This window comes from Pelecanus crispus, chromosome 4 (assembly GCF_030463565.1).
Source record: "Pelecanus crispus isolate bPelCri1 chromosome 4, bPelCri1.pri, whole genome shotgun sequence".
Lineage (NCBI taxonomy): Eukaryota > Metazoa > Chordata > Aves > Pelecaniformes > Pelecanidae > Pelecanus > Pelecanus crispus.
The window spans coordinates 35938092-35955058 of NC_134646.1; the positions used below are offsets into that span (position 1 = coordinate 35938092).

General features: G+C 41.8%; 1 protein-coding gene across 1 annotated transcript in view; it reads left to right on the plus strand.

Annotated features, from left to right (window-relative positions):
• The window catches only part of FAM13A (family with sequence similarity 13 member A), a 135505-nt gene that overhangs the window by 93743 nt on the left and 24795 nt on the right, over nucleotides 1–16967 (plus strand). The window contains exons 10-15 of the mRNA XM_075709479.1: nucleotides 3738–3782; nucleotides 5383–5562; nucleotides 8450–8636; nucleotides 11572–11648; nucleotides 12363–12405; nucleotides 14922–14929. Of these exons, the coding sequence (XP_075565594.1) occupies nucleotides 3738–3782; nucleotides 5383–5562; nucleotides 8450–8636; nucleotides 11572–11648; nucleotides 12363–12405; nucleotides 14922–14929 (540 nt within the window). The remainder of the gene's footprint in view (nucleotides 1–3737; nucleotides 3783–5382; nucleotides 5563–8449; nucleotides 8637–11571; nucleotides 11649–12362; nucleotides 12406–14921; nucleotides 14930–16967) is intronic.

The window sequence follows — 16967 nt, forward strand, 5'->3', positions numbered from 1 at the left end:
TGTGTTTAAAGGTGATAAAAAATACCACCTTCCCATACTTGAGGTTGAAATGGAATGCGAGAAGAGGCCATGCAGTAAGAATTTACCTTACGTGTGAAGCAAGATGTTATCCAGAGCTGACGGGGCACCTCTGAAAGTGAGCAAAAGACTTTGGTAAACAAGTTAGACAACACTGGGATGTGCTAGAGGTCAGACTTCCCAAAAGGAAAAGCGTGAGGGTCATAAGAAGCCAGTTCAAAAGTTTATAGCGCTTAAAACAGCTGTGTGCCTTCATGCAGGTTTTGTGGCTAGCTCTCTGAAAGTAAAAGTCCTCAGCACTGGAAGGCTTTCCTGATGCTGTCACCTGAGGAGAAGCTTTAATTTCTATTGAAAGTTGCTATTTCTCAGTGTGCTCTACAGCAGCTGCATAATTTAATAAAGATAATCTAGCTGTGGAGATAATTGACCATAGGTGTCAGTGAAATGGAGCAGACATGAGGAGAAAATAACTAACCGAAGCAGAACATGAGTTCCCGTTGTCCAGAGGATTTACTGAGCAAAGCAGCCCTTCCGAGGCAGCTGCCCGCACAGGCGGGCACGCCAAGAGGGCTTTTCTGGGCACGGCTCGCCTCGCCTGCTCCCTGAAGCGTAAATCCAACAGCAGAGCGACTTTCGCCACCCAAGAAGTTTGGAAAACCCCGCAGGATACACCCCGCCTGCCTGGTTGCTCTTCTGGGCTGTGAAATCCTTACAGGGCTGTGCCTTTCCCTGAGTTTGCTAACGAGCTCGAGCACCTCCTCCTGCTCTGTCGCTGGGCAGGCTGCAATCCTAAAGCCACTGTGTAACTCTCTCCACTCCACCATTTGTTTTGGATGTGAATTTCCTTGATTTAAAAAAGGTTGGTGGAGAGTAAATCAAGTGATTTAGCAATGCATTTAAATTAAGCTTCAAAATGAAATAGCAAGGAAAGTTACCAATTGTGGAATCAAAAAAAATTTAGTGTATCTGGAAAAACTCTGATTTAAAATCTCCGTCTTACTGAGAGGCGGCTAATTAAAGAGCATTAAAATATCACAGGGCTCAGAATAAAGTTATATTCGGTATACAAGGAAGCAGTATTTAGAAGGGAAATATAATGAAATCAGAATGTCAGAGCTTCATTTTGTAGTCATCCACTCAGCCGGCATGTAGCTGTATACGTATCTCCCTGTTATTTGTTGGTAGCTTGAAAATCACCATATTGCTGGCTTTCCGACAGAGTCTATATTGTCCGAGTAGGGCTTTTCTAGATACCACAAAGTAATTGTTATGCAGATGTGCATCATTATGAATTAGCAAGGTTAATGGACTTAAAACTGAATTGATGTTAGTGAAGCACACAGGTAACTGAGAATTAGACAACTACAGAATTTATTGGGGTGTTATGAAAATTTTTGGCATTTTACTATATTATAGTATATATATAGTGTAGTATATATTATTTTATATATATATCTATTTTTGCAGCTTAATCTTTTTTTCTTCTTTTTACTACTTTTTGTGTAAAGGAGCTGGTGTCTTTTCAGTAATGATGCGAATGGTTTGCAGGTAGTGACTGTTGGCCTTGAACACTGCAGGCAGAGTTAATGGCATGAAGTTTTGCTTGCATACAGTATCTAGCCTTTCATTAAGTTTATGTGAAACAGGAGTTTGCATTTTTGCACAGTATTAATCCTGTTGGAAATAGAAGGAAGAGCTGTTTCCTGAGATCTTGTCTTGCTTGATGGGTAGATATACCTACATCCTAGGGTTGTTTTTAAAAAAACTAGAATCCAAACAATCCTATCTCCCCCTCCACTACCACTTTCCTGACATGAAAACAGACAAGAAAGGTGTGATATGAAAGCCACCCCCGCTCAGTATGGATTGCATGTAAATATTATAGAAAGTTGATACAATATTAACTTAACTCCCACGCATGTAGGAACAGTAGCCAGCGCATGAATTGTATCTTATAATGTGGTTTAGCCTACCACACTAGCATCTTGCTTGCTAATCCATCTCCCATGGGAGGCCAGGTCTTAAAAAATAGTTTCGGGCTGGGAAGAGGCCAAATAGTTTATTTGAGTGAACAGGAAAGTGAGTAGGGTGCTTGAAATGTGCACTTCCAATTGCAAAGCCATCCAGTAGTTAATAGTCAAGACGGTACATGTGGGAAGAGATCTTCCTTTTTTTTTTTTTTTTTTTTTCTCTATATGCACATTGCACATCCATAATAATAAGTACAGTAATACTTGTTTGTATGTCTTCTGTTCATGAAATCATGGGAATGACACAGATGCTGTGCAGGTCATGTGGGATATACTGGCAAATCCGTGACTGCTTTCATGCCGTGCCCCCGCTCCGGGGTCCTGTGGCTGGGCTGGAGATGAGCACCGAGGGAAGCCGGCACTGGAAGGGATGCGTGTGTGGTTAGGGCACACTGCTTTACCCACACCGAGGTGAACACACTGGCTCAGCCAAAGGAAGCTGAAGCGTATTGTGGGTCTGATTTGCAGCTGGGTTTTTGTGGGGTTTGTACTTCACTACAGGAGTTAGGCTATCCTGTTGGTTTTGTTAAACTGGCTGTAGTGGCCCCTTGTTTACCTTTCTCGTCGTCTGTCACCTGCCTTCCGCCACAAGTGACACTCAAACCCAAGAAAGCCGCAGCGTGGTTATCATCTGCAGCTGAGTGCTGCAGCTTCTTAGCTAGCTCTAGATCTGTACAGTGAAGTGTGAAATATTTTGAGGGAAGCAGAGAGGAAACCTGTGGTTAGTGAAGAGAAGTCGGCTGTTGTTGGTTCTTCTGCATTGAAACAGTTTGGGAGAAACTGGTAAAGACTGAAAGCAATGAATGGCTGTTTTGCCAGGAAGCACATCTTGCATCCAGCCTGGCCACACAGTGCCATTTTATTGGGATATATCAGCCAGTTGTACTGCTAAGTCCTCTGCTGATAACAGGGATAAATCGAAATTAAACCCCTAGGCCTGTAACTTAGGCAAAAAGTGTCACCTTATCTGCAGAGCCGAGTCAGTGTGGGGGAAGAGGGAGCAGGATGGGACTTAGCTTGGCAGAGAGAGGAAAGCACTGACAGCTGTGCGAGGTGGCACGTCAGCTTGTTCGGAAGGGCTTTAAACAGCAAGCAATGACACCTACAGTCACGTCAGCTCTTCCTGAGCCTGAAAACAGACTGAGGGAAAAGGGAAAGGAGAGAGCATACATTTTATTTTTAAAAACGTGAAGCAAAGAACATGAGTATCAGAGAGTGGCAGGTGGAGAACTCTGCAAAGCCTGTATTTTGCCTTTGTCCTCCGTTAATATTTAAGAATCTTTAAGTAGTAAGACCCCTTACTTAGGGGAAAAGTGTATACATTTTCAAGTTGGCCTCAAAACGCGAGGACTTTTGGGATGAGACTAAAACAACCCGCAGCAGCAGAAAGCTAAGAAGAAAGCAAAAAGAACCTGCAACGTGCTGAGGTTGAAATACTTTCCGTTAGACCTTGGCCTGCTGCAAGGGAATGACAGGGAAATTAATTCTTGAGGATATTGGCATTGTCAAAATGTGACACGTCACCGTGGGAGTGAAAATTCCTTAAGGGGAAAACTTGTGGCATGCGCATGCAATTGTTGTTGAGACAGCTCAGACCTTTAAATCTTAGTGCTGCAAAGAGCAAGGATTTTTTAAGACCTTATTGTGATAATTAGATCTAACTTCCTCCTTTTTTTTTCTTTTACACAGTGCCCACGTATCACAAGTCAGTAGTAACATTCCTGCTACAGGAGAGTAAGTGTCTTTTTTACCATTTTGTAGCTACTTTTTTGTATATTGGAACTTTTTAAAGTATCGCTGGTTATTCTTTGATTTCTCTTTAAGGATTCTTCTTACACAAACAAACAAAGACAAGTGTTTCCCAAACCAAAGCATCTGCAATGATAATAAATCACTTCCTTCTGAAAAATTCTCAGGCCCTTGGTTCTTTCCTCTCACTGTGCCTGTGACATTTTGGTTCAGCAGAACTTGCATATTTAGAAAAGCCATTCGCACTGTGTCATCCTCTTGCTCTTGTTTGTGCCCTGTTGCATCCCAGTAGAGGATGGGGCTCGACCCCACTACCATAACTGGGAGCTGCAGAGCTAACGGGTTGGCTCCCTTGCCAGAGCTGGAAATTCCCAATGGCTGATGGGTTTGCAGAACTGATTCTTGTCAATACGTGAAACGGACATACTTGCCTAGTTAAACCATGTGTTTTTTTGCAGTTTCTAAGATCTTTTGACTTTCTCAGGAACTGCAGTCTCAGCAGACTTACAACTATAGCAACTTAGCAACAACTTTTGTAAATTATCTGGAGAAGTCAGCCCAGGTACAGGTTCCCATACTCATAGCTACTCAGTTGAAAATTAACCAGCAAATCCTGCAAATAACTTTTTTAGTTATGAAAAAGCACTAGAAGCTATATATGGACTTTGGACAGGTGTGTTTGAAAAACTCATTCTTCAGCAGACTACTTAAAGCATTGCAAGAAACAGGGATGGGGTGAGCATATACAAAGATGCGTTTCCAAATGATCTTTTCGCAAAAAAAAAAATTAGATTTTGCCCATAAAAACTTCCTCTGATTAAGGAAGGAAGAAAGGAAATAGTACACAAAAATGTCAGTACCAAAATGAAGGAGATTTGGTTTTGTTGAAAATTCAAATAGTCTCACATCTTTAATTGATGCAACTGCAGAGGGTCCCTTGCTGCAGCTTGTGTGGAAGCCCTCTTACTGCCAGCGGGTGTGATGGTGATCTCACACCAGAGTAAGTTAGGGGTGCGTTCATGGCACAAGAACAGTGCGAAAACAGCATGAACTCAGAACCAAATCCATGCTTGGTCACGGAGTTAAGCATACGAGGAGTTTGTACTGAGGTACTGTTTGCATGTTCTCATCCCCCTGTGAGACAGCAGTGAATCACCTTCTTGCAGATGATCCATTGCCTTACTGAGCTCAGACTGCACAAGAGACTTGACCAGTGTCAGCATGGCTGGGTATCAAATACAATTTTGTCAGGGCAAGGACTATTAAAGTGGAGGATGAAAGTTAGGCACCAGTGTCTATAGTTGCAATAAGGAAATTAGCTGTTTTACTGATGGTTCAAAAATCTGTAGAAATAAAAAAGAGCAAGGTGAATTAGGAAGGCTCGGCTCTTCTAAGGGACCTGACATCAGGGTATCTGAAGATTTTGGCTTAGCTCTTTGCAGATGTCACAGCCCTAGGACGTTCTATACTGCCTTGCCATCATAATAAAACACAACCCTCGGATACCCTTGCTTTATTTCTTGTTGCAGAGAGGGAGCTCCACAAAGTCTTTGAGCTCAATTGACCTTATTTTTCGGCTTGACAGGTATTTAGAGAAGACAATCCGCTCAGCCGTGGAGCAGCATCTCTTTGATGTTCATGGCTCAGGCGGCCAGAGTTCAGAGGACTCTGAATCGGGAACGTCTTCAGCCTCTTCTAATGTGTCTGCCAGGCAGAGGAGGCGACACCACAAAGAGCAGGAGGAAGCCCGGAGAAACAGAGACATGTACGAGCCTGATTTCTTTGTTTTGGAAAGTATATTTGATTAAGTGTACCCTAGTCGTGTCCTCTTATCAAGGCAATTCTTAGTTCTGTTATGAAATGCAGTGGCCCTTGCCCTGAGTTGAAAGTGCAGAGCAGACTGCAGTGCCTGTGCAGAGCTCCATTGCATCACTTAGAGCTGGGAAAGGTAGAGTTTATTAGAGGTCATGGTGTGGGGCAAAGCATGATAAGAATCTGGGTATTTTTACACAGTGTAGTAGAGTTTTTAACTATATTAATTATTTGGAATCGTTTAATTACAGTATTTATTGCTTTACTGGAAATTCCCAAGCAGTTGGCCCTATTGCCTGTAACTTTCTTTAGACAAAAACATTGGGTTTAGATGCTTTTCTGAATTCAGAATTTCTTCAAAAATGAGATCAAGTTCCCCTTTTGTATGTGGAGGCACAGCTTATGTTTGGGTTTACTGAGGAGCCCTGGGAGTTTTTCTGGAAGTAGAAAATCTTCTTTTTGATTAATCAGAATTTTAAGAATTTTTATCCACCCTGTTACACAAAGTTTAAACATGTTTTAGTAGTGAATTTCATTACATGTCTGTCAGAGAGTAAAAATTATACCTATTTTTCCTTTCATACTCTTCTACTTGTGGCACATACTGCGTGGTACAAATGTATTACCACCACAGCCTTAACAACACTTGCCCAAGGCATAGCTGTCTTTGAGGAACTAACTACAGACATTGCAAGGCCATGATCTAATCAGTGCTTACACATATGTCTAGCTTTAACGCAGCACTAGTTCTTGTAAAGAATGTGTATACTTGACTGTAGTACTGGATTGCTAGGGTTTCAAGTTAGATTCTGAAATAAACATCTAGTCTCATTGGTTTTTTTCCTGGGTGCTGAATTCCCCAACTCCTATTGGATCTGCACCTTCCCGTACGAAGCCACTTTTATACAGGTGCATAACCGTCAGTACCTCATGTTAATATTGCAGCCATGCTTTTTCCCAAAATGTGTCAATGACACTGTTGTAAAAAAAAAAAAAATAGTTACAAAATAAAAGGCCATTTCCATACTGCAGGAAAATACGCTGTGAAGATGGTCTGGGAAATTAGCACTTTCAAGTCACCAAAGTATCTGGCAGCAGCTCTGAAGTAGTTTTTCTTGTTTAGTAGCCCTGCTGACAGGCTTCTCAGGTAAGTAGGTCAGAGACAGGCTAGTGTACGTGTTTGGAAGCATATAGTACTGCAGGGCTGTTTTTTCAACATTGCATTACAGAGCTGCCTTTAGATAGGGTTGACACACTTGTTCAGGTTTGGTCCATAAAGCTGGAGCCAAGGGTTTAAAGCACATCGGAAGTTTCAAATGCTGGCTAGGGTTCAAATTGTTTTCCCTGGTTCCCTTAGGTCAGATTGCTGGAACTCCTTTGGGTGAATTAGCAAAATTGGGAATTCCTTTTAAAACTTCTTTCTGTTGTTGTTTTGATTGTCAGTGACTTCATCTCCTTGCCTTGTGATGGATCACAAGAGGATTTGTAATGTCACAAGATGGGACTTCAGCTAGGAAGAGCGTTTATCGCAAAAACACATACATGAACTCCCAGACTTTGCAGACTACATGATCTACAGGCTATGTATATGTAATTGGTCTGCTCAAGGGTTTGTAAAAACTTCCACAAAGGCAAATGTGTCATCTAAGAAGTTTAATCATAGATGTATAATACCTCTTTGTAGCTCTCTTTCACCAACAAAACCCAGAGATTCGTGATCTAGAAAATTACTGAAACTTTCTGGTTTTGTTTTTGATCTGAATACTTTGTCATGCTGGCACTGTCCAGATACTACAGAGTAACGTTTCTTGTCACACCAGTGCAAGTCTAGATAACTTCTGCTGTTCATGAAAGCAGGCTTTGGAGTCACACAGCACTGTATAAGGCAGTCGCGCGTACAATAGCAAACTTTCCAGTTTCTATGTTGAGTGTAAGCAGCCTGCCTTTAGCCTCTGGCAGGGTAGGATGGTGAAGAATGAGATGCATTGTGTTTCCTCTGTTCCCATAATGTAGCGATGTGTTATGTATGTGCGTCTTTGTTATTGCACAAAGTAGAGAGACTACTAAACGGGTTGTGAAGGAAAACTGCATGCTGAAGGACCCAACAGGCTAATTGTGCAGGGCAAGGTAAGCCATATGCCAGGCTTCTGGAAAACATGCACAAACCCTCCTAGCCCAGAGAGTCCCGGCTAGTGCATCACGTGATGACTTAAAGGTAGCTGTCCGGTTCACTTCCTAACATAGCAGAACAGTCCTCTGTCCTAGCAGTTGTGTTGCCATTGCAGACATGCATTCCCTTTTCTGTTTTGTGTAATTCCCAAGTAGGAATCAAACATTTGGCTAAAGCAGCACAGTCCTGCCCTTGCATTTGATAATACGAGTAAGAGGGCTGATTATGCGGTGTCATGCACCAAAGGAGATCCTTGGACTGCAGCTGTGAATCACTTTTCTAAATTAAAAGCACGTGTCTCAAAGGAAAATATGCTGCACATTCTCTATAAAAATACCACAGACAGCCAGGACCTAGTCCAGCTTCCATATGCAGTCAATGGTATTCTCTGCATTGGCTTTAGTGGGAAGTGAATCAAGTCCCAAACGTTGATCCTCACAGCTTTCTCACCTGAGGTGTATACACCTGGCTTTCACTCCTCTGTGGGATCTAGCATTGTACAGTGTGGTTTTTTTTGCTGCAGTAGGAAGAACCAGAGATACTGGTTTCACAGGGTGTAGAAGATGTTGCCGGAACTGCACCAGTCAGCATGATACATTTCTCTGTTGAGAAATAAATGTAGCGGGAGAGTGTTTTAAACAACCTCTTGTAATGTCCCTTTTCTTTTTAGGGGAGTCGTCAACAAAGAAAACATTCCCTCTGGATTCAGCAATCTTGAAGACTGTATTCTAGCTGCTCAAGAAGTAGAAAAATTACAAGACAACAGCTCTGGATATCTTAGTGAAAGGAATAAACCAAAACGGCAGAAATCCAGCACCAAGCTTTCGGAGCTTAATGACAACCAGGACAGCCCTGTGGTAAGCCAGCATGCTGTACTATTTGACACCTACTACTAGGGTGGGAAAAAGTCTCTTTAATTTCAGTGCACATCTGGTTCCCTTGGGTAGCCATTTTTGCCTACAGTACTGGCGTAAGTGGCTATTTTGGACTATGGAGAACACTGGATCCCGCACTTGTAACCTTTGAGATGAGGCAACTGAGAAGCCATATTTCTGCTATGATCCTCTTACTCCATCCAGAGGTATTTTCTCTTTCCACGACTTCTTGCTTTTTTCTTCTGAATTCAGCAAAGCATTTTGGAAAGAGAAAAATGCAGTCTTTTTCTCAGTCTTTCAGAAGCCTTGCAAGGAGGTTGGAACCTCAGATGTAGGTTCACGTGTTTAGGTCAGGTTTATTTTTATATTCCTGCTAAGTTCTGAAACTGTAGATCACAGGTAGCTTCTTGATAATGAGATGAGAAAGGTGTTTTATGCCTTCTCCCTGAAATCTGTGTGTTACTGTGGTGTTTGCAATTTGCAAAACACTTTGGAGTGTGTTGGTCCAAAAGATGATCCCTCTAGCTACCTTTTACTGAGGTGGTGAATGACACCAATATAACATCCTAAAAATCTGGAATAATGTAGAATTTGCCCAGCATATTCTTTTGTGACCTTCACAGTAGAAGACAGTTTATCAACTTTTACAAGCTGTAGAATAAAAATTATGTATCCTCCTTCCCTCTCAACCAAACCAGACACTGATTATAGTGTCAGCAGTTGAAAAACTGTACTGTGTTTCAATGCAGGGTCTGCTTATAGTGGCGGAAGTGCTATGCATCCCAGTGCCTGGCACCAGGCATGCATTACATATTTACTAGTAACAGTGAAAGGTGTGTCTTCCGAGCTAGAAGACTGTCCTTCTAAGCTATAGGGCATTTCCTTCAGTTGTACTTGATTAAGTTTTAGAGCCTGCTGTGAGTGAGTTCCTTCTTAATATGACATTGTGTTGGGACTCATTTTGTTTAGGTCACAAAATTGCAGTGATCTGATGCCCTTACACTGTGCAGAGATTCTTCTAGAGAGGTGGATTTGGCTTCTCTTTGTGATAAAAAGAAGACAAGATGCCAAAAATGGTAGGCTGTGCTTAGATTTGGCGCTCAATATCAGTAACCTACTCACATGCTACTTCATGAAAGAGCACAGTGAGATAGACAAACACACACTTTGCATCTTTGCTTGTAGCAGTGGACTTTAAGGTCGTCAGAGGTCAAGGGCTTACACTCTTTTCTGCAACTTTTCTCTGTGCCTGTGGAGTGTAAAGCAGTTTAAAAGTAAATGAGAATTTGACTCAAGATTTGGGAAAGACTGACAGAAGTGTCCACTTCTTCTGCGGACCAGAAAAACAGTCATGAAGTCTTAAAGTGTGCCCAGAAGAAATGTCCTCGAACTTAACTGTGTCCACTGGACTTTGCCCTGTCCCTCATTTTTGGATCTCTTGAGGGGCAAAGGCTGAAAGGAACATAAAATGGACTAACTTTGCATGAAAAGCACTTTGACCAAGATCACCATCAGTGTGGTTGTGGCTTGCTTTGCTAGAGGAAGTATCGCAGTGGGATTGTCAACTGGGAGTATCGTTATGAAACAGCTTGCAGAGAGCGCAGCGCTGCTCTTTTTGAAGAGCAAAGGCTGCTTTTTAAGTTTTCATGAGTGTGCTTATTTCATACTTGCATTTTGGAGACTGCCAGCGGGATGTGTGGTGGTTTAGCTTTCTTTTGGCTACATCTTTACACTTTAAATAATAACCCAAATTAGACTACCTACTTGGCGTGTCAAAGGACATAACATGCACCTTAGCATTTACTAATAAGCCTTCGTCATGTAAACAAGTTTGTGATGTTATATCTTCTTAGCCACTGTTTTCTGAGCCTTCCTGCTTTTCAAAGCCTGAAAGAGTATGTAGGACAGTGTGTGGAAGCTGTCCTCTTAGCTGTCTAATTGCATCTGACTCAAAAGTGTAAGTCAGCGGTGGAAAAACTGTCAGTTCCGCTTACTCTCCTGAGCAAACCAACCACAAAGCATTAAAAGCTTGTAACTGCATTTCAGAGACATGGTAGCCAGGTACCAGTAGGACTTGAAGAATCACATTAAGCAAGGCTGGAACGACTGAGCTGTGTCACCTTATGGGACTGGAGGTGTAGCAGGTGAGAGAGGGCTGTGACTGCCCCAGGAGGTCTGTGCACACAGTTCCCAGGGCCGGGACAGGAGCCACACTCCATCCTACTGACTCCATCCTATTTAAGAGGGACTTGCCCAAAAACTAGGGTGGAGGACCTCCTGGACATGTGCTCAAAGTGGCAACATGGCTTGTCTTCACTACTTACTTGAGCTCTTAAGAGGACAATGGTGTTAGTTCCTAATGGTAGCCAAGACAAATTTCAGAACAAGTTGTCAAAATCAGTTGAATTTCTTGCCCTGCACTCATATTATCACAACTTAACATTACCTCTGTGGATATGGCAGTTTCTTCGCATTCTTCTGCCCATTTAAGAAGAAACTAGTAAAGGGTTTGGCTGAGAAGGGGAGTATTTTCTAAGATGAGCATAAGGAGTCCTGCTGGGAAGATGCTGTGGATTTTGGTACCTGCTCTTACAAGACTTGTACACACCACAGAATTGCTCTCAAGCTCAGCCTGTCTGTAAAATGGGAACTGGCGGGGTACCATGCAGCATTATTCTGTTAGACGTTTTGAGGTTGTCTGATGAAAGAGATGAAGCGGTGGGTAGTTGGGTTTTTTGCAGGTTATGGGCAATGAAGTGTGGGGTTTGTTTTTTTACAAATGTGCAGCAGGCAGTAGTCTGTTGTCTTGTTTCTAGAAGTCCTGTTGGATATTTCTATATTTGATCGGTTTAATGGCCTGCACTTTGAATCTGCTTCTCTTATGTATCTTACTGCTTTAACATTTACTGTATTACAGAGTATGGAAAGCTTTAGCTCATCCAGGCCTATAGACAGAACAGGACCTGATGACATGGAAGTTTTATCTGAAGAAAGGTGATTTTTTTTTTTTTTTTAAATATATGTGTGTTTTATTTTCCCTGTGGTTGTAGTACAGCCTAAAAGATCTTCCACCACAGACTGTGAGGGTGACATTTAGTTACACTGCAGAACAGCATTACCCACCATGTTAGCTTCAAAGTAGAACTGTATGGAGGCACTGCATATGTTGTGTGGGCTCTGCCCAGCAGCATACGCCACCAAGACTCTTTTCCCAGCCTGTTAGGAATGGCACTGAAGATGCTGATGGTGCAGACTTGAAAAGAAGTCAGCTGTGAAGCACCTGAACCAGCACGCTCCACACAGGGGACTGCAGGGCCTGTCTCACCTGGCCTCTGGGTTGGGAATCCAGCCCTTTTCTTTGTGCTTCGCTCTTCTGCAAGAGCTGTACAGCCCCACTCTGCTCATCTGACTTGACAATTTCTCTCCACAGTTATGTTTGTTGGGAGAGTTGTATTGGTTTGGATTAAGGGCACTGGAATTAAATGACATTATATTTTTCACAAATAGCTCCTGAGAGGAAGCAAAAATACATAGCTTAGCATCCTGAAGTGTTGCAGCCCAGAGTGTCTCTTAATTTACTGGATGAATTAGTAAGGGTGCAGCTGTAGCAAGAATCTAAAAACCTGTGTGTGCAGAAGTCCTGCTTGTTTTTGTTACAAGTCTGGTTTTGCATTTGTAATATGTTGGTTTGTTTTTGTTTTTTTGTAGCAAAGAAAGTGAAAACGATGAGGGTTTTTTCAGGCACTCTCAGGTTGGTATTTTTTGGGTTTTGTGTTTCAGTTTTGTGGTCTCTAAATAGGCTTTTTATTGAGTAGAAATAAGTAGTTAGGCATATAGTTCTGTGAAAATTTGCTTCTCCCAGAGAAATGGAGTTAGCATTTGCTTTTTCTTTCCCTTCCCTCTGCTTTTTATTTACAGAATTTAGGGAGCCTCTCAACCACTGAGGAGTCTGAAAGCATCTGCTTCAGTCCCTTCAATCCCTCCTTGCCAAAAAGGGAAGCGTCACTGAAGTCAGCACTTTGGTTTAAGTGACGCCAAGTTCCTCTATTAATCATTGCAAACAGGGTGTGTGACTGGTTATCTCCCAGGGTAGTAAGATTAGCTTGTCTCTCTTGGTTTCTCTAAAATCATTTTATTTGTGATTTCCCAATGCAGCCTGTTGCCTTTGAACATAGGTGTCTGTCATCCATTTGTCTTAGAAAACTGGATCATCTCCTGCTTCTCTCTAAGGGTTGGTGGTCGGGATGGATGTTGGGAGGGGAGATGTGACATTCATGGCAACGTTTTTCTCCCCAACTTTCCATTTCTGCTCCACACGCACCTCCTGCATTTGATTTATGGCGGTTTTCATCTTAACCGTTCAGTAAAGCAAAGACTGGGGTTGAGTTAGGTGAACGCCTTTGCAGTCACTGGTTCATCTGGGTTTGCTTGAAGTACCTCTAGACAGCCAAGCATTTAAAATACGAGGGAGAGTTATCTGAGGCACCTCTCCCTCAGTTGTGCACCCATTTTAGAGGAGCACAGTAAAACAGCTGTGGACAATGTCTGGTTTTTCTGGCCGTCTGGAGTTAAATGAGGGCTGATAGAATTTTTAAACTAGCCTCCTGTGTTGTTTTTTTTTTTTTTAAATAAAAGCCACTATGCACTTATTGCCTTTGAAAGACTTCATTTCCGGTAGGTATTATTTCCATCTAGCAGGAAAGGTAAAAGAGATTATTTGCTAACAGCTGGGCTCTGACCAGCTGTGTTGTAGCTGGAGAAGTTCATGGGACAGTGAAACACGTAACCTCTGCAAGGGGTGTTCAGTGCTGCCTTTGATCACTGCTCTGACTGGTCTTAGATAGATCTCGTACTTTGCTCCCAGAGGGTCAGTAATCCCCAGTGATCCTGCACTTGCTCATGAGCTGTTGCGTTCTCCAGAGTGTGGATTTTGCAACACCTTGTTCCTCACGTACTGCCTTGCGTGTGGAGAAGGTGCTGTCACTGCCATGCCACAAAATACTCCCATTAAGCTTTTAAATTAGTCTGGGGGAGGTATATTTGAATATGAAATCATAATCTTAAAATAAACTTCTCCTTAGGAAGAGTTTTAAAATTTAGGATTTTATTGCAGGAGAAGACATAGCCTTAACCTAGAGATTGTATTATATAGGAATTATGAGGTCAAGAAAATGTTACATTCCTTCAGGGTAGTTTTACATTCCTTGTCCCTTATAAGCCTTTTGCTTAGGGCAGCTTAAAGACATACCTTTTGTAACAAACAGCTCATTCAGGATGAGGAAGGGATGGGGACTTTCTTACTCTTTTCTCTTTCTCACCCTGTCTCCAGTCTGAAGATACTAGGAAAGGTATCTGGAATTTGCTATAGCTACTGGTTGTGCAGGCTCAGATCTCCATGAGACAGTAAAAATACCTTGAAACATGTCCCGAATTAATTTTCAGTGCTCTTGTAGCCTTCATAATCTGCCCTTGGAAGTAGCTAAGCTCCAGGATGTAGACTCTGATTTGAAAACCACAGGTTTCTAGTACCCAGGTTTTGATAAGGGAAAGGTGTTTAAGATTCACACTGACATGACAAGTGTAGAGGGGGATTGGCATGACTCAGGAGTCAGGCAGCAGAGTGTCTGTGTTCTTGCATCAGATTGTATTACCAAGAGGTGCTTAAGGATGCTTTCTGCTTGTGGTTCTAATGGATGATCAGATATAGAGGAAGCAAGCCTTTTAAATAAAATTGATTTGAACCCGCATGTAATCGAACAGAATACAACTTCCTGATCAGAATTCAAAGATCTTTCTGTTACTGTTTATTTCTAGCTGCTTGAGCTACTGTTTATGCTGAATCTCCTTTGGAGCAGGGAGAATGAAAGCAGCTGACTTATCCCCAAGTCACTTAGATCTGGAGTTACTGGTACCTGCAACGCATGGCTGCAGAAGCAGCTTCTAAAAAGCAGAACTCAAGTGCCTAGTTTGAAGATTTTGTTGGGTTTTTTTTTTTTTGGTGGTCATTTATGTAATATCTGCAGTGCACTGTGACTGCCAACTGCTACTGAGATCATGAACTTGCTGCCTCTTTGGTTTATAAGAAATTGTGGCACATCATATCTGAAGCACAGTAGTTCTCCCTTGCTTTATTTTTGTCCTGGAGGTTGGCAACTGGTGGCATCAGGAAATCAAATAGGAAAATACGTGATGGGAGTACTGAATTATCTACCACTCTATAGGTTTGGAGCGTTAATGCAAAAAAGGTTAAACATCTGCTTTCTTCAGTCTCCTGGGTTTGTACCACCATTGTTCTTCAGAACACCTAATGATTTATTCATTGTATTAGAGGCTACATCAGTGAGCAAGGAAAGGAGAGTAACTGGCTGCAGGCACAGCACAGGCCTGGTTTTAAACAGCTTTTAAATATTTCCAACAACTGAAGTGGCTTTAGAAGGAAGACGACACTGATAATGGTCTTTCTAATATATCTGTAATGAAAATATTTACCCATCTGGGAAATGCTGCTGTATCTGCTACAGATATCTTTTAAGAGTCTTAATAAGTCACGAGATCATACACTCTTCATAGAAAGATATTTAACTCTGTAATTAGTATCAGTGCTGGTGACAAGATGATATTTTCAGGTTGCTCCCTTTGAAATTGTTAAAATCTAGATAAGTTCCTCTCTTCACGCATCTTGATGTTATTAAAAATAGCACCTATTTTGAAGCTTACTGCTTTATTTCTTTCAGCCTTAAAATACTGTGCTGGCAATTTAAATGCAGTTTATCAACTGGTACAGTTTGTTCTTTAGTAAATGTAGAAGACTGCCTGTTTCTGGCCACTGACCAGTCTTTCTGTTTGTAATGTACACTGACTATTTAGATCCTGGCAAGAAATTTGTTACTGGACCTTAAAGAAATATTTAAGTCCTCCCAACCTGGAACCAGCTTAAAAGATATTGAATGGTGAATTAGCATTTTTCCATGTACAGCTCTCACAATAAGCACGTTTGTAATCAGATTTAGTGTCAAGCTGTACGAGTTACTCGTGCTTGGCAAACTGTCATCTAGTGTTTCCTTTTGTTATAATGTTTCAAAAAGGCAATTTATTGAAATGAAAAGGAAATACAAACCTTATACAAATACAATGCAGAACACTCTTTACAAATACCAGGGTGTTCATCACCCAGGTTTTTAGAACTATAGAACAGCCCAAGTTGGAAGGGACGTCAAAAGATCATCCGGTCCAACCTTTTGTGGGAAAGGAAACCTAGATGAGATTATCTAGCACCCTGTCCAGTTGCAGGGATTGATGGGATTGAATCCAGATAAAAACATTTGTTCATATGATTTATCTACTGGACAGGTTTTTTCCCTCTCTACATGAAGCTTACTTGTTTTTCTCTGCTCAAGGGGGAAAAAAACCCCAAACACATCATTAGCTTTATGCAGATAAAAAAAATAAATGTGCCTTAGTGGCATGTGCAAAGGATATTGATTGAGTACAGTTTGACCATGCTTCTGGATTCACAAGTAAAACACGTCCAAATGTACCGGTTATTTCTTTAGGCCTGTTTTCTTCACACATCAGCATGTGCACATTGCTAACTAGATTATCAAAATACCTGCAGGGGAGAAATCTGTGTATTGACTACCTGCTAGGCTGTATTTGAGAGAATTACGCCTAAGCTGCCGTTACCAAGATCAAATAGTTTATGTAGTAATGTAATGCTGTCTATTCAGATAGCTGTGTGTTTGTTGGTGGGTTTATGCATATCAGACTATATGTTTATGTACATGCTTTACACTTCCTTTTCCCTACTGCCCTCTGTGAGGCATTACAGCTAATTTATTTTAGAGTGACAAAAGTGCTCGTGTCATCAAGCGCTATTACAGACACGTACACTGTGTATCTGGATTGTGGGAAGGGCAGTGATTTCTGCATAAATGCACACGACGTGTGGTATGTGCAGGGGTGAATAGTGGTGAGACAAACAGCAGTTGCTTCTGGGTAGTGCTAAACGATGAATCATTTACTTGACAGCACTCTGCCTTTTTTTTTTTTCCTAAGTCATTGGATGCTTGTGTGAATTTTTTGGCTTTTTCCCAGAGTCCACACTAGTTCCAGCTGAGATGCCAAACCCCACTGCCGTTTGGATTTGCGCAACGCTGCTTTAATACCCGGAGCTCCTCCATAAATAGTTCTGCACTCCCCACACCCAGCTAGAAAACAACCACAGGAAATCAGGGAATGTGCAGCCAGCACAGCTTAGCTGGCACTAATTGATCTGAGCCAGCACAGCCTGCATGAGAGCATTCGTGTACGTAG